Genomic DNA, 18882 nt, shown 5'->3' with positions numbered 1-18882 from the left:
TTGATGACTAATGGCTTACATTTTGCAACTCCCTTAAATCTTTCTAAAACTTCACATTTCCTTAAGACACTTTGTCTTTGTATTGTATAAGTATGTGTTGCGAAAAAAATCTATTCATACGACAGCTTGTAACACACTTAATTGATGAATTTAAAAAGACGACAGATCTGAATGAAAATTTTATTCAATTTAATTATGCCTTCCTTTCATTGTAGATTATGTCGATTATTCTTACCTTAGGCTAATTTTTTAAACAGCTTCCGTAAATTTAAAATACCTTATCGTAAAACTATTTTGTCATTTTACTTTTGAACATTGCTTACGAGCGAAATATTCATTATGCTGAAATCAGTGAACTAGCATCGAAATATGAGATACATCCAAATCTCATGATCACAACTCAACAACACCAGATATGTATCTGAGGCATCCTTAAGAAATGATTCTGATTTAGCACACCAGTCTTTATAACTCTGTTATATTATAAAGAACTTTTTTCTCTAGACTTTGAGTTCATTTATCCATTTTTCTACATGAATTATAGTTCGTAGACTAAACACATAACATTACATACTTTCTGACTCATTTTATTTCAATTTTTTTTAATCTCATCTGTATGATACTTAATAATTTTATTTAAAATCCAAATTTGATTCATTCTGACCGAACGACCATAGACAAATGATAGTTAAATTTATATTTAATTATTGAATCGCTCACAGTGTAACAGTTTAGTAATTAACACGTTTTAAAACTTTTAAAAATATTTAAATAACCTAGTGTTTTCAGCTTTTTTTATAAACCTACGTATTCTACACGTTTCCATATAACATTGAAGATCCTTTTTCTGAATTACAGAGTTATTACATATAAAGTAGGTCAGAATTTAAAATTTTAATTATTATTATGATACTTTCGACTATTGATTATTATTTTTCTAAAGCTTTAATTCTAAACTAATTTTTATTTGACATCAGTACAGAACGAATTTGTTTATTACATTTTTACGGTCGCTCAAGTGTAGTTCAAATCTAAGTAATAAAAAAATATTGAAAATGAAAAGTTATGAACAATAAAAAAGGAGAACATTGATCTTCCTTTAAACATTAGCTATAACAAAAATTTGACGGTCAGAGTTTTAAGTTAATTCCATTAGATTTGGGTTACTATTAATTAAGATTAAAATATGAATTGAGAGAAGTAAAAAAATTGACACACAAAGTTTTAGAGCCAACTAGTCTGGAGGTGTTCGAACGATAATTATTTTGGAAAGTCGGTTCCGGTACAGCCCGTAGCGGTCATAAAATAACTTGTAGATTGATTAGGTGACATTAATTAGTGGGGAGACCGGAGACAACGGATGGTTCCACTGATATCGTTATTAAGCAACGGCAAGCGCCCGGCGCACTCGCGCGCATGCGCAGACATATTCCCGCCAAGCGCGAAACGCGCGAACGCGTCCTACATATATATTTTTTTTATAATAAAAAGAGTTTTAATATGTTCTGATTTTTTTTGTAATAGAATTCAATTAAATATTACAAGTGCTGTGGGATGTGTCACCATGTGGTTGTTTGGCTTGCTGTTGTTAGTCAGCGAAATAAACGCGTTTAATGTCAGCCTCACAGGTTTTAACGATGCGGTGAGTTCATAAATTGATAAAAGATTAATTATAATATTTATTATATAATAACAAAATAAATAAAACAATATACATATGTAAAATGGCTATAAAAATCAGTCCGCATCCGTTACCTTTATAGCCCTACGCTATGTAAATATGATCGTACATATTTGAATTAAGATTCATGAGAGTTCTTCTATAGTATGTAACGCATACTATGCAATGTTCAACAGATTATATAACTTTCCCAATTTCTATGCAAAGATCTTTCATTGAGATAACCTCAATAAATAAACAATACTCAAGTTGCCCGTAAAAACTATTCATAACAAATTCGCCCCTTGAGTAATTTTATTTCTAAATAGAAAATCATATAAGTTGACTTAATCAAATGAAATAAATACTTCAATATAATATAAAAATTAGAAAGATATTAATTACTTTTATATTTTATAGATATATACATATTTTTGTTTGACCAAATAAAAAAAAAGAAAAAGAAAATTATTCAGAGGACGTTCTAACCGACGTTGGACAAAATATATAAATTTGTAGCAGCACAAGCGCAATTATTTATTTAAAAAAAAATATGTAAACACTTACAAATTTAATGTAGATAAGGCAGTAATATGGCATATATATTTTTTATACTAATTTTAAAGTCTTCCTATGACGTCGTTTGACAAAGAAAAGCATTTTAAACCTTTAGATAAGTACGTCATAATGTATTCGACTCTGATCTACTAAACTAATCATTAAATAATCTGCATAATTTAGATGAAATTATGACTTAAAACTATATGATACCTATTTGACATGATAAAAATAATTGACTAAACAATCGTTGCAAATGCTAATTGCATATTTTGATCCACGGAATTGAAAGTTGAATTTTGTAACGTTATTAGGAATGTAATCCCATCGACCTTGCTCGGCTGTATATTGTGTGCAATTATGTATTTACATAAAAAATATTAGGAGAGATATGATGTTGCTGTAAGAATTCTTATCGTATTTTTAAGTCAAGGTTTCCTTTGCTTAATGAATAATGTAACATCAGCTTGGTAAATTTGACATCTAACTGTCGTCGATGTTAACTCCCAAAAAATATTCTAACAAGTGCGAGTCGGACTCGCCCATGAAGGGTTCCGTAGCAGCAAGTAGATGACATAATCTAATAGTTATTGTAGTGCCTTGTAACTTTGATCGATGTTTAATAAAAAAAAGGAACTTGGTTTTGCATAGGGTTTGTATGAACGACAAAGTTGTATATGCGTTTTTTGAAAATGTATTGTTTCTTTAAAACTAATAATGATATCCCTTTCAATCCAATTTTCGTTGAAAGTTTCCATTGAAATCTTCAGCATATATTTTGTTTAGTTTTCTCACTCTCTCATTTTAAAAGTTAAAGGGGGGGGGGGGGAACACTCATTTTTCGACTTTGGAACTATCTTTCAAACAATTTATTTTGACGAAAAATGGTTTTAGGACCCCTAATGTCTTTTTAAAGCCCTATATCCATAGACACCGATCACGTATAGGTTGGCTGAATATTTTTTTTACAATCAGTTCCATTATGGAGTGCTCCCCTTTAGTTTTTAAATTTATTACTTTTTATTCAAAATTCGAATAGCGGTTATTAGAATACATCAACCTACAAACCAACAGTTTCAGAAATAAATGGCTGTGACAGACGGACAGAGAGACATGACGAATCTATAAGGGTTCCGTTTTTTGCCATTTGGTTACGGAACCCTAAAAACGTATAATATCTGTATCAAAACAAACAATCTACTAACAAATAAAATGTTGACGTTGGTAAAATATTCCACGATTCTAGTGCGAATGAAGCCATAGCTATAATTAAAAAAAAAATCTATAAAATAGGTTGTATATAAACTCGTACAAAGGAAATCATTTAAAAAAAAAGATATTGACTTATTAAAATATAGGTATGTCAGTAAAATTCTATACAATGTAGTCACTTTTATTGCTTGCTTTATAATTTTGCTTAAAAACCCTGCATTGAGAGACTATATATATATATATATATATATATATAGATATATATATATATATATATATATATATATATATATATATCGATTTTAGTATCAAATTATGCTTGGTATTAAGTGTATTGAAAACAAAAAGAATAATGGAAATTTTGACATTTGAAAAATACTTTTTAATTTTTCTTCCTGTAATGTGTAACTTTATTTGTCTAATATAAATTTACTACATTTCAAATAGATAAATAATAAGACTTTAATGACAAACTCTAATCGAAAGAAAAAATACATGTCTCGGACACAATTATGCTTTGACACACGTATACGGAGAGACGCATAATTACAATATACCTACATTCAAATTCTGTATTTTCGAATTGAACTTTGTTTTTAAAATTAAATATAGACTAAAAAGATAAGTTTCTCTTTCATATTTAGTATTATTATTTCAATTTATTCAATATTCGTATTATTCTTTTAATTGTGATTTTGGTTTTTCTAATTACTTGGGTCAAATTCTCTTGCATATATGTTTAACATCGGCTGTCTACATTCACCTTAACGTCTATAAATCAAGGTTTTGCGAAATATTTGGCACATCTTTAAGTGTTGTTTCGATATCGTATGTAACCTTTTCGGTTCGTCTAACAAATGTGAATGGAAATTTATATATTTAATATTCTATTTATATTTATTATACTCTGATTTAACCAGATAATAAGGAGATATTAAACTGGCAACACAATGACACTATAAACTAGGGGAAACCTCCTGTTAAATTTGTACGATATATATATAGTTTGTATGAAGTAAACGGTTTAATTTTTTTTTGAAATGTAAATTAATTTACGTTATTGCGAATATTAATATTTGTTACGAAAATTTTACGTATGTTTTGAACGAATTCGGTTTGTTAAATGTGTTTAGAAATTGTTGTTATTACCAAATTATATCGCAGTAATTACCAAACTTTTATAGTAATTACCAAATAATACGTCAATGAACACAGTGCCGGGCTATCATTATATTATATAAGTATATGAAGAGAAATCTATATGGGTAGTCACCATTGGCTTCCCATTCACAGACGTGACGGTTAAATAACTATACATATTAAATAATGTATTTTTTCTCATGGAAAACAGGTCATGTTGTTGCAAAACGACTTATTTCAAGTGTTGTTCCCGTTACATATAGTAACCACTTACGGCTTTTATAATATATAAAATAGTTCATAGTTCTGCGAATCGAACATGTCTGGTCGATATTTTAAATTTAGAACGTTTCCAACGAATAGTTTAAATAGTTTAAACCAATGTGATAATATCTATAATTATTTATTAATTCTAAATATTAAGCAACCGTTGGAACCTAAATCGTAGTACTCGTGTTAAACGGTCGGATGCCGACCGGTATGATTCGTGCATGTTGGCTTTTGCTTGCGTCATAATCACTAACATGTTATTTGGCGAAATCTCTATGATAAATGTTTTATTTATAAATGTATATAAAATAGTTCTTATATATGGGATAGAGAATAAAAAAAAAAATACTAGTCGGATTCGAACTTGTGACTTCGAGGACATTGTGTTCCAGTCCGTTTGGAAATTGAACTATTGAAACTTTTTACATATTTTAACCGCCATATTGGCTCGGAGAGTTCCTACAGTTTTTGTTAATATTAGTAAAAGCTACCAGTAGGTACATTTAGAGTAATTTCAAGCCAGCGTCAAATATAATAAATACGATGTGTTCATAGTTTACGGCTGCGTTTACGACCTCAGCTCCTATTGTTATTTTAGTGCTAAAGCTGTTTTAGTTGTATGTAGAAAATGGTTTTAACCACTTTGTATGGAAATGGTAAAGTTTATTTCTTTCCATAACTGGAGTCGACCTTAAAATTGTATGTTTATATTGAGGGCGTATGTTTAAAGTAGCGTCTATTAGGTAGCCGCTCAGGGAAATAACATGATGTTGTGTCGGGCTAACTCATTTGCTACTATGAGATTTCCAACCTTCTTCAGACCATGCTCACATATATAGTGATGCTGGTTTATGCCTTTGTGATTTACTATTTCACAAATAAACAGCAACACTCGAATTATTATATATTAAGGTGTACAACGAGCGTCTCGTCTACGCGAAACTCGGTTAGTTCGTATATGAATTTATATCGCCTCTTATAATTTTCATTTACAAAGTTTCTAGAAGTGTGACTAATATCTTTTTCTATTGCTACGTAACAGTCAATGTCAACATTTTATTTTAATATAGAAAAACATTAAAGAGAACTTCTTGAAATGTTTTTCGGTTTAATCAGTAGAAGAAATTGTTATTTCACCATAATCACAATTTGTAAATGTGTTAAACATCACAACTGTGACCAAATATAACTTTCAAAAATTTACTTCATATTTGTATCCTAGCCTTTATTTAATTACAATTTGTCTTTTGAAATATGAGTAAAAGAAAAAACAATATTTAATTATTTTAACAGACAACAGTGTATTTAAAGAGAGTCTCCGCCTTGAACCGCTGACAGCTATCAAGTGTTAAGCTGCGTGTGATTTATGATACAGGCGATGTTTTGTCACTGACGGCATCGTTTACGTGCGCATGCGCACATTAACTGCCCATTAAATTTATTACCTCTATAGTATTTTTAAATAATTTTCAACTTACATAATAATTAGACCCATTCTATTGGTGGTCGTTATAGTAAAACATTGAGTGGTTAAAGTTCTTGTATAATATATTTTGTATCTAAGGAACATCCAGATAGATTTAAAGAAAAAACTCAGATGTTGAAGGTTAGAATCTTGTTTGCTTATTGTAAGGTATCGTCACACTACACACGGAGCGTTAACAGCATTTCATTCATAAATCTCCTCACATTATAGTACCTACATATTAACGTAAATTATTTAATGAGAAACGGGAAACTATTCGTATTTAGTGAAAAGATACCAACCTAGAGTAAGCATACAGATCATATACATGCTTTTCGTACATATTTTTTATTAAATAAAAAATTTAGGTCAACATTTTTGAAATATAATAACGTAATAATAGAAATATAAGAAAATAAATACATTTTGTTACAATTTCCTTAATGTTATCGAGTTTCTAAACTCATTTTACACTCAAATAACGTACGTAAAAGAGTGCCGTTAGTATCCAAGCGACCTAGTAGAGCGGATACTTTAATTTTATTACTCTTCTATGTACGTAGTAAGCACCTGCTTTAATGTTATGACTTTATAAGATTATATTGAATAATACTTTTTATTTGAATGCTTTATCCGTTTACTGATTTCTAAACTTGGGACTGTGTTCTTCGAAGAAGTGTCAAGTGTCAAGTGTCAGCTGATACGAATCATCCATCTTGATTTTTTTAAATTCTTAATTATGTTAATGGCGCTAATTCAAAAGTTTTTGTTATTGTTTGTCATTGATTATCACCTTCATTAGTCGACCTGTTTTCGAGTAATTCCTAATACATAAAAAACAAAGTCCATTCAAGTCATTTCGGATACAACAATTTAATTCACAACATTGCATTCACTGAGTCTTTTACGAAATTAGTGTGAGTAATAGAGAAAGAGTGATTTGTGAGTCACAAACAACATTTTTGTCTTCTGAAGCCGTTAACCGGTTTTCATGTAACAAACTAGTTACTATTATCACAATTTATTATATTTTGTGAGTAGTTTTAGGCTTTTATAATACTTTTGAATTTAATATATTATCTTTATGTTTCGTCGGACACAACATAAGAAGGGAATCAATAAGTAAGCAAATAAACTGTATTTATATTAAAATTAAGTAATGCTCGTTTATTTTAAAATCATTATTCAAGTTTTATATATATATTGTGTAACAGATAAATATTAGGCAACGAACACTAATTCAGAGCTAATGACCTAAATGGTTTTTTTCGGACACGCATGTTTTATGTTGTGATGTTACTTGGTGCTAACATTATTATTTCATAATTTCTTATACATATGAAAGTTATAAATTACGTCTGGGCATCGTAATAGGCGGAGGCAATGAATTTGAGCAATAACGAATCAATACGGATTTTAATAAACATTTCGCAGCTACCGTCCGCCATTTTAGCACCTTTTATTCTATCCTAAATGCCATCAAATGATGCTTGTATATTTAGTGTCATTGTAGTCTCAGCTGTGGTTTAGGTGAACGGTGTCAGTGATGAAACGATGTTAGAGGTCGAGTCTGAAGCCGCTGCCATCACCTTAATTGTTATTATTAATATTTGAAAGGCCAAACTTACGCGTATAGATATTCAGAGCTAGGACTACGTATTACTTATATATATTTTGACCAACTTCATGCTTCCTACACGCCTCAACTAAGTAGGTAAGTATGTATATTTAATATATTTTATCCGCTTATTCTAAGTTTTTTTTCTTAATTTGACGTATCTTTTAAAGTTTGAATTACTATTTTTTTAATATTAAATAGTATTACGCAACAGTAAAAGTATTACGTATGTACATGTAGCATTTAGTCGTATGTTCTAATGTTCGGGTCGACGAGAAGAATTATAAGATACTCGGTTAACCCCCGCAACGTTCCGAGACCGAGATAAATATTGAGATATAATGATATTCACAAAAATGAGTTTTAAAATGTTATAAACGCTCACATGCTAATCTCATTATTTGTCTTAATTTGGTCGCAGTTGGAAAAAAATAACTCGTTAAATGTATTTAAAAACAGTTAATTTTTGTATCAAAGTGTTCACATATATGTTTGCATATCACTACTTATAAACATAGCGTACCTATAAATAGCTTTTTTATTGCAATAGTTCCTGTAGTTTTCAACTAAACGCTTAACCGAAGTTTGTAGCGTCACTACAGACGAAGCGTTAGCAGTTAATTAATGTTATTACTGTAATGTGCGAAACTCAATGAATGACAACTGACAATAAGAAACGAAAAAAAACTACGTGTGTAGTATGGCGAAGCAAACTTGTACTAATAAAGTAATAATTGTACGTGTAATAATTCTGTAATGGGAACGGAAACGGTAACTGTAAAGCTTACTAATATTGAGTGCGTTATAACATGTCCTGGTATTGAAAGTTGTACTTACATTTAATATATCAACAAAATATGCGTAAAAGAGAATGTTCGAAATTCCCTATAAGGATATTTAGGTTATCGCAATAGAATAAGATGACAAAGTGATCGTTTACATGCCTGCTGGAGTGTCCTGCCGCTGTGTTTGATGTCTGTTTTAGGTGATATGTTGACACATGTCGGTATGCTATCATGATCCCGGCATGTCTTGAGGAAATTCAAGGATGGTAATAATTTAGCTTCCTTCGTCTTGAGGTACTCCAACCGGCGCATTTTGTTTGCTATTTCCAGTCCGTACTGGTTCACATAATGAGATCTAAGACTTTGGCGAGTATTCATTTTAATGAAACTAATATTTTTCGGATTATACTACGCGTATCACATCTCGTCTGTCCGTGCCTAATCACGGTTGCTGCAATGGAGCCGAAACGTCGCTAGTATGTAGTGTTTTAAAGTAATAAAATACGTGTCATCGCAATAAAAGTCATATAAATGGGACAAAACACGACTTACATACAAAGTGTCTCACAATTATTTATGTGATTTAGGTACCCTTCAGATCTAACCTAATTGTTCGAACACTATGCTTCTACACTATTGTATTAATTCGTGACAAATATTTAGTTTTGGCCCATATCAGTGTTGTTTGTGGTTAGTTTTTGAGTGAACATTGTTTCCTAATATCGCGTTACACAACTTGTGATGTGATTGTTGGAGCGATTTTAAAGTGACTGTGGATAAAAGGTGGCCGAGGCATCAGAACGAGCTTTCATCACATACAAATTTATAAAATGAGCAAACACTGCATTACGGACAAGTGTTTAGTGAATATCGTAGTATCATTCATCACCTACCGAGCAACAAGAAAGATCTTTAAAGCTAAGCTTTGGACTACAATCCATCACATCTACGCTGTTATTGTTCAAACACGATTTTTTTGTCTTAATTATAACCATTTAAGCAGAATGGCAATAATTTAAATAGAAAATCGTTATAGCAATCTAAATATTATGATTGTTACAGTTTTTTTTTTCACCGTTATTTATAGTCTGTTATTATTTATGCTGTGTGGGTATTTCTTGGACATTATGTGTCGACAGTTCAGTATCTGTAACGATCTAGAGCTACATTTTAACAAGAACAAGGTCAGGATGCTCGTGTACCTACTTTTCCTCACGAACTCATCAACTGTCAGCTGTGGTGTGCCATCTTGAATAAATACGACCATTGTGTAACGCCTCCATCAAAAGAATTATTACCGGCGTAATAAATTTACCAACCGCTGTACGTGTGATTTAAATTTAAATTTATTTTTTCTTTTTAAATCAGCGGAAACGAAACAATACTTATTGCTCTTTATAATTTTTTTTAAATTAGTAAATTAATATAAAATATAATATTTGTACTATGAAGAGAGATTTGTTTCTGAACTTTAATTTTATATATTCATAAGATGTCACGATTTTTGACTGAAACAACTTAGTCGATTTCATTAATTTTATGGCTTGTTTAATACAAGGTTGGGTCGTCATAATCGCTAGAAGCGTGTCCTGTTTCTTATTTAATGATCTATATTCAAACCTACACCTGGGTCGTAACTCGCAAGTCCCAGGGACTGTTGAAGCTCCTCTCCCTGCACCGCGATGGACCCGGCACCCGCACGGTAAATCCATAGAATGCTAAGAAGTTTCGTTTGATAATGTGCGAATGTTTTTGAACGACAAACTCCCCGCCCAATAAGAGCAGGAGTCCCTCAGGGCTCCATCCTCTCTCCAATTCTTTACTCGTTATACACGAGCGATATCCCGGTTCCAAAAGGACCAACACATCTCGCCCTCTTCGCGGATGACACCGCAGTTTATACCTCATCAAGGTCTCTAGATTACATCATCTCTCGACTCCAGAAAGCAGCCAAAACCTTAGGGAAATGGTTTCGCCAATGGAGAATCGAGATTAATCCAGACAAAAGCACTGCAATTATTTTTTCCAGAAATAATCGAGTAGGCATCCCCTCCCGAAAAATTTCCTTGTACGACAGCCCCATTCCTTGGCAGAAAAGGGCCAAATATCTAGGGGTCACTCTGGATAGTTATTTCACTTTCAGACCCCACATTCAGTCAGTTAGAAATAGGGCAGCCTACATCCTAGGTCGCCTATATCCCCTGATCTGCAGTAAAAGTAAACTGTCCCTTAGAAATAAGGTCACACTTTACAAGACCTGCATACTTCCAATCATGTCGTACGCGAGCGCGTGCTTCGCCCACGCCCGTCCCTCAGCCATCAACAAACTGCAAGTGCTGCAAAATAGATTCATGCGCAAAGCCACAGGCGCACCCTGGTACATCAGGAATTCCGACCTCCATAGGGACCTCCGACTTCCTACGGTAGCTGCACACTTCAAGACGATCTCAAAGAGATTTTTCGAGACCGCGACGGTTCATCCCAACCCACTAGTAGTCAAAGCGTGTGACTACTCCCCGTCACCCAACTCCCCGTTAGGCAAGAGGCGTCCAAAAGACGTTCTCCTAGACCTTGACGACATAACGACAACAGACAACACAGACGCAACGAGCCCCACGACACAAAATCACATTCACACACACCGTCTTCGCCGGCGAAGACGAGGTCCCGTTTCATACACGTCGCTCCGGCGTTCTGCCGTCGGGGGACGTCACGCAATCCAAAATCCAACTCCATCCTCCACAACAACGACGTCCTAAGCCGAGGTCCGGCCTCTTAGAGGCACCCTTGGGACGGGCGTATCCATCATTCGGGCCCTTCGGGCCCGAAGTAAACGGGTAGGTCCCATCGGGCCCTCACCCCTCCCGGTGACGCTGTAAAAGCCAATAGGGCTAACAGCTTTTGTCAATTCGAAACTAGAGAACGACAAACTGTTAACGCTCCGTTCGTAGCGTGGATGTGAACTTGGAATAAGCGTACTTATAGATTACGGTCGGATGCTTGGTGTATTGCGCGTATATCTTTTTCTGTATTCGCAACTTTTTTAAAAAACCTTGTCAAATCATATCCGAAAATCGGTACGTGGTCGCCCTAGAAAACGAACAACCGCTCGTTCTCACAGGGAAAGCTTTGTTTGCTTATAACATTAGGTTAAAGGTTACGACTTAAACGTTAAAAACTTAAACATGCGTTGAATTGTTTTATGACATCAGTTCCCAAACCGCAAGTTTGCATAATCACTACCTACGAAGCGTTAAAAATTTTTCATTTATAGATGTTCGAAGATGAAAGCGTTTATGAATGGAAAACAGAAGACGGTCCGTGTGTAGCGTGATCACATAATCTCGGAATAAGGATGTTTGTTTAGTTTGAGTTAAGTTTACAGGGCCGATTTGTCAATTAGGCACTGAAGAGAACTGGCTAGGGGCCCCTTCAGGTTCAGGGGCTCCGTTCTTCAGGGAAAATAAAGCAGTTATAAAATAATGAGTGTTCGTAAAAATATATTGAATTAAAGGCTATAGTGGACCTTTTTGTATCAAAAAAACTTAGAAGAGTTAATATTTAAGCTTACCAGTATTGTATTAATATATTTTTCATATAAAAGACGCGAATATTATATATTTTTTTATTTCATTCAATATTTTTATTGAATAATGTAATTATATACATACCTATATAGAAGTAGTAAAAACAGCAATTATGAATAAATTTGTGTTAGACACGAAATATATAAACAAGCTAGCAGAGCTAGGGGACCCCGAGACATGCTCAGTCTGGGGGCCCTGACAATCGACATGCATACACCGGCACTGAGAATTTATTAATGAGGTTAGTAGTGAGATGCACTGATAACATCTCTTTACGTTTTACGATTCCTCTCATTAAATAAAAATGTTCATTTTATACGGCAGTAATTCTAGTAATGTACGTACTGAATGATACTTTGTAAGGAAATTATTAACGATACTCTGTTAAAGTTTTCTGTATGGTCAAAGTGTCAATGATCACGCCAATTTCTGTGTGACTTGGTTCCACATCATGACTTACGTTTAGACATCAGTGTCGATTTATCAGTAGTGATGGATTATTAATTTCGTTGTCCGTATATATTGACTTTGCTTTGAGCGAGAGAGGAATGTTTAGAGCTGTGTTAGAGCATACAGTTTACTGATAGTCCAGCACCAGTATGTAACAATACTATTTTGGATTATTCGAAGTAACGCTTTCTTTGTTTGAAGAGACCTCAGTTTTTTATTCGTCTATTTAGTCACGAAGATCTTTCGGTCAATTGAATCCGAGATTTAAAAAAATACAAATTACTTAAAAACAAATAAGAGTTATTGAATGTGAAACCGGAAACGCTTCGTGCGTAGCGAGAGGATGATATCTTGTGTTAATCATTCTGACGAGAAATCAGAAATGAGGATATATTATGAATACTATAGTCCAAGATCCCAGGCTTCACTTATTTCCTAATGGACAAAATATATATAATAGATTACAATTAGTGTCTACACACTACAGTAAACATAGCATAAACATGTGCTAGCTGATACCGACGGCCAATTCTCAGGTTCCAGATGCTACAGGTGAGTGAAATTGTACTCACTTTACGTATAGTCTGAGACTGCTAGACGCCTTCTGCCAGCCGACCTTTATTGCACACACATATACTAACCTATTACTATATTATAAATGTTTTGTCCGTCAGAAATTAAGTGAAGTCTGACAGCCCTGGGATGTTGCTCTACTACGGACACAAAGTAAATGATTCCGTAAATTTTATTTTAGTGTATTTTATGAGTCAACGCCGCATTTTTCATTTCTTATATAAGCACAAACATTACACAATAACCTCTTAGTTATTTGGGTTCTGAACTATGTCTAAATACTTTAAGATGAAGCTTTCCTTTCGCGGCTGTAATTGTAATTTGTTACTTCTAAGCCAATTTTCTTGGGAAATATATAAATTAACAGAATAACAATGTTCAAGAACATTAAAAAAGCATTGATATATTAATTTTATACTACTATATACTTTTGATAACACTTCATCAAAAGTTTTTAATGTGTCGGTGTTACATATATAGAAATAGTCCGATTTTCATTTAATAAGAAACCAAATTATCCCCACAGTAACTTATCAATGGAAAAGTTGAATTTATCCGTTCAGTTTAATGTTCCAAGTTCATGAGCTTGTCACATGTATGTACATATATAATTGTTTCAGTGGTCGGTGCACTACCCTCCTCGCAAGTCGAACGTGCGTCGTCAGCGCGCCTACCCTCCGTCGATGCCGTTCCCGTGTCACGACTCCGTTTCGTGGGGCCGCAGCAGACAGGTCCCTACCTCCGTGCACCGCCTGAGACCAGGGGATATCGACGTCGTGGCAGCGATCGGAGACTCCTTGGTGGCGGGGAGCGGTGCTTTAGAAGAATTCGCCCTCGGAGCTTTCGTTGAATATAGAGGAATATCTTGGTGTGCAGGTATACCTTCACGAGCTGAACATTTGTGGGCTTATTTTATATATTTTTTTGAGTTCAACATGTTGACTCGTTGAATGATTGGAGGAAAAATTTAAAATTTGATATACAAGAGTTTATATATTAGGAATACTATGTGTGTATATGTTATGAATTCATAGATTTTCTAGAACTGATCTGGGCGGTTATGATTTAGCTTATTCTTCATCATGATTGCTCGAGATCACATTCTTTGCAACGAAAATCGAAAGAGCAGAATCCAATATAACCTACAATGAAGAAAATCAAGATGACACATAAATATTCTTCCTGTTTATATATGTCTAATTAATTCCAGGCGGTGACAGCACCTGGCGCGAGTTCCTCACTCTCCCCAACATCCTGAAGGAGTACAACCCTCAGCTGCGAGGGTACTCAACGGGGACGGGCGAGTGGCTCGCAAAAAACTCGCGACTGAACGTGGCCTTCCCCGTCGCCTCCGACCAGGACGCCTACAAACAAGCTAAGGTGTGCATTATTATCACTCTTCAAGATCACTTTACTGTCGAACAAAACTATTAATAATGTGATTTATTGAACATATATTGCACTGGAATGGAAATTATAAAAACAAATCATTACGATGTTTTTATCGCGACAAGTGTAAGTTATAAGTAGCGAATGCCACCTTAAAATAATTATTTTATATTGTAACGTGTTGAGTGGCAGCTCTCAGTCTCAGCCCTAATGACTGGAAGTTAAAAAAACTTGATTACTTCAAAGACACAGGTTACGGTTTTAATGAATTCTGTGTCATAAAAATATACATAAAGCTTAATACGCGAGTAAAACTTGTGTCGTAAAAATCACGTTTCATTGCCGTCAGTGCTAAATAATAGTATAGGTATTTATATTGGAAATGTGTTAGCCTGTGATCGCGCGTGGTTCTTTCTGATCTTTCAAGCAAAAACTATTAACAAATTTTGATGAAACTTTAAAATGATATAGCTTATACATATAGAAGTTCTGTATGGTTTGCAACTTAGTATAACATGCTTATACCAAAAAAATTCAAAATCGTTACTGTAGGGTAGGTGCATTATATAAAGATAATCCGTATGCGTACGACGCGTTTGCATATTCGAACTACACACGGGTAGTTTTCCGTTTTTCTTATGTTTTTTACTTCAGCCTGCGGATGAACGGACTAATACGTTTACAATATATGTATATCAAAACATGTAGTACTTTTCACACATATGTAGGTATTGCATCATCAGTAACTTAAAACATTGAAAGTTGCAAGTTTTCACAATCATAAAGCTATTAATAATATCTTCATAAATAAATATCTTCTTATAAACGACGATTTTAGAATGAAAACTTTGAAGTAATCAGTGTTAAACAAGTTGCAAATTAGTACTGAAGTTAGTAAACAGAACGGTACGCTTAGTCCAAGTTTCTGTCGACACTATAATACCAAATAGTTTGTCATTCCATAACCTACGCTACTAATATAACGCGAGGAGATTTATGAGTGAAGAACTCTTAACTCTCCGTACGTAGTTCACGATGCGTACTTTGGGAAAGCGTGTTGTCTTAATCATATATAGACGTACTATTTTAATCAGTACTTAAGTCATTCTATCGCGATGGGACAAGCAGAAGACCTTTTTATTTATCTTTTTTTCTTATTACTGACTTTAAATTTGTTTATACTTGGTAGTGAGAATGTCTCCTATATTATACCTACGAGTATATTTCTGAGCTCTTACGGTAACTGTTCATACTTCTCCATAGTAACATTTGATCACATTCCGTCACTTGAATCTTTTGGTTTAACAACGAAATATTCGTTAAATTATTATTATTACGTAGTCAGTGTAAAAATGTACGGATGTGATCGAACAGGTTTCCGTTCCGTGTGTCATTTAAGTTTTATAACTTTTTATAACAGTGTTTTTTAGTTTCCGCGTCTTCGTACGGAACGTTTTGTAATCAAATTATTCGACGCGTCCGTAGAACCTTTTCCTTGCGAGGTTATTGCGCGTAGACCTGAATTTCATATCGAATAAGAACGAAGCTCTCTTAATTTAGAGTCATAATAAATATTTTGTATAGTATAGTTGATAGGAAATATTCTTTGCTGGTTGCTTGTATTCTGTTCGTTGTGAAAGCTTTTAGATTCATTTTCAGGACAAGCTAGACATTATTCTCGTCGGTCCGTGATCACGGCTGCTGTGAAGTAAATAAAACGTCTGCTAAAATGTCACATAAAAAGCAGTGACGTAAAATTACACAAACTATTAATAATTAATAAGTATATTATGAAACTTCTTTTTGATGAAAATGTGACGACAAATAAATTTTGTATATAGATCCTGGTGGCCAGGATGCGTTCGTCTCCGGACGTGGACATGAGCCATCATTGGAAGATGGTGACAGTGTTCATAGGGGCCAATGACCTATGTTCAGCCTCGTGTCTGTCCCCGGTGGCGTGGTCGCCGGCCGCTCACGCCAGGAAACTGGCGCGGGCCCTGGATTACCTCCACCAACACCTACCGCGGACTATCGTCAACCTTATACCGGTGTTAGGTAAGTCAGGTGGTAAACGACACTACGCCTCCAAACTGCTTGAAATTGGAGAGGTGACTACGATTTTAAGAGTTTATACTCTGGGTAATTATGTTTTGAGCGACTCTTGAACAAGAGGTTAAATAAAATAAACTCGCTACTAAAAACTGTGAATAATGTGCAAATGTTATATAATACTACAATATAAATATGAAACGACCCCGAAAACATTATAAAACAAGTTTTTGCGACGTTCTGTGGGACCCGTCAATTATTTCCAAACTTTCTCTAAGTCAGCGTCTCGTCTGACGAGCCATACCGAGCTTACATATACGCAAAACTCCTTCAGCTAAGTCCAAAAATTACAACAAAAATGTTTACAATCCCTATATGATAGCTGAGTATAGACTCAAAAATTAAATTTCCTACGTCGTCATCGTAGTACACGACCCCTTCAGAGTTCAGATCAATGTACTGTTGTCCGCCAGACGTGTCGGTGTCGGTGCGCGTGCTCCGGCCCCTGATGTGTCGTCTGATGCATCCCTTGTTCTGCACGTGTTTCCACCGCGGCGGCGGGGAGCTGCGGGACCTGGTGCGCCAGGCCCGCCTCTACCAGGACGCGGAGATGGCGCTGGTGAGTACACCCGAACAAACACACGCACACACACAACATTCTTACCAAGACTTCCGAAAGTATACACAGAATACGATAAATTATTAACATTATGGTATTTAAATTTTGTCGGTGAAAAGAAATCTTCTGTCGAACATTATACATGAGTATTAATAAAATTCAAGCAGAAAGTCCAAAAAATTCCCTTCGAAATAGATTTTGACGAACTTAGAGTTGGTATCGTAGCCTCTCGACCTCCGTAAGTTATCCAGCTCTCGTCTCCAGGTGGAGAGCGGCCGCTACGACTCCCGCGCGGACTTCACGGTGGTGGTGCAGCCGTTCATGCGTCTGTTCAACGCGCCGTCGTCGGAGCCTCCCCTGCCGCTCGTCATACACCAGTCCTACATCACACACGACTGCTTCCACTTCTCCCAGAAGGGACACGCGCTGGGTGCGACCAACTGTCTACGTTGTATTTTCTCTTATTTACTGGACGAGACAGATTTTAAATATAACACATCATAGCCTGTATCTCGATCGTATTACCACAGGAGTGTGATCCAAGGAAGCATGTTAAATTTAGCACCGTCCTTTAAACTTTGCGCTTTACCAAATATTTCCCAATACGTCTTCCTCTACAGTACTTTGTAATATCTGTGTAGCTGCGAACCTGCTGTGGAACAACCTCCTGGAGCCGGTGGGGAACAAGTCTTCTCCGTCGCCGCCGTCGTTGATGAAGACGTTCCGCTGTCCGTCCAGGCGCGCTCCGTTCATCTTCACCAACTTAAACTCCAAGGAGTTCCTCCTCACCGGCTCGCAGCCCGGAGCGGAGGATGACTACAATCGAACTTGGTGACCGCTTACAACACAAACTCGTTACTTGCGTAACGTCAGACGCGTGACACTGACAGTTAGGGTTGAACTGTCACATGTAGGATATGAAAACATTACCTCATTAAAATAAGAAACTAATGAATATCATGCATGTCGCTAGTGAAATGATAGGGCTTATGTTGGCTCACAATAATAATTTATAATTTGTTAGAACAATGTAATCTTTCAATTTGGGATTTTAGAAAAATGTAAATATAGTGTTAATAGTTTTGTAAATATATTTATTGTTTAAAATTATTTTGGTCGCAAAAATTCACCAAAGTGTACTTCTCTGTCGTGGCTTTCTGTTACTTTGACATACATATATTAATTATCTCTCTTTCCTGGCTTCTGTACATATACGAGTAACCTTTTTTTAATATATTTTATAAATTAGATCATAGACTAGAAAACTAGGAGGAACAAGTCTTTATTTTACAAATACTATGTTTTAATAATAAGATTTTTGATTGAAGCGATGTTTTTTTTTAATTCGACGCCTGATACAAATAAAAGCAAATCTATGTCGCAGTGACAATATTTTTAATGACTAATTTTAAAAGGCGTTGGTTTGGAGTCACGACACATCAAAATATAACATGAAGGTGTTTTAGTTTAATTAAATTTATTTTATATTTGCGAGGAAATATTT

The 18882-nt window shown here is 34.7% G+C and overlaps 1 protein-coding gene across 1 annotated transcript; it reads left to right on the top strand.

The window, feature by feature from the left end:
* The first annotated feature begins 1374 nt into the window (after positions 1 to 1374).
* Positions 1375 to 18705, top strand: LOC116767043 (phospholipase B1, membrane-associated-like). Its single transcript, XM_032657195.2, has 7 exons — positions 1375 to 1642; positions 13939 to 14194; positions 14529 to 14698; positions 16549 to 16765; positions 17233 to 17378; positions 17643 to 17808; positions 18020 to 18705. Exons 1-7 carry the CDS (start codon positions 1565 to 1567, stop codon positions 18211 to 18213), a joined length of 1227 nt encoding a protein of 408 aa, XP_032513086.2. The 5' UTR covers positions 1375 to 1564; the 3' UTR covers positions 18214 to 18705.
* Positions 18706 to 18882: the final 177 nt, after the last annotated feature.

The sequence above is a fragment of the Danaus plexippus genome, chromosome 10 (genome assembly GCF_018135715.1).
Source record: "Danaus plexippus chromosome 10, MEX_DaPlex, whole genome shotgun sequence".
NCBI lineage: Eukaryota > Metazoa > Arthropoda > Insecta > Lepidoptera > Nymphalidae > Danaus > Danaus plexippus.
This window is presented reverse-complemented; position numbering and strand designations above follow the sequence as displayed.

Coding starts and splice junctions, on each gene's coding strand:
- LOC116767043 (XM_032657195.2), top strand. CDS start 1,565: ATGTGGTTGTTTGGCTTGCTGTTGTTAGTCAGCGAAATAAACGCGTTT. Junction 14,699..16,548: donor ACGCCTACAAACAAGCTAAG/GTGTGCATTATT, acceptor TTTTGTATATAG/ATCCTGGTGGCCAGGATGCG. Junction 17,379..17,642: donor AGGACGCGGAGATGGCGCTG/GTGAGTACACCC, acceptor TCTCGTCTCCAG/GTGGAGAGCGGCCGCTACGA.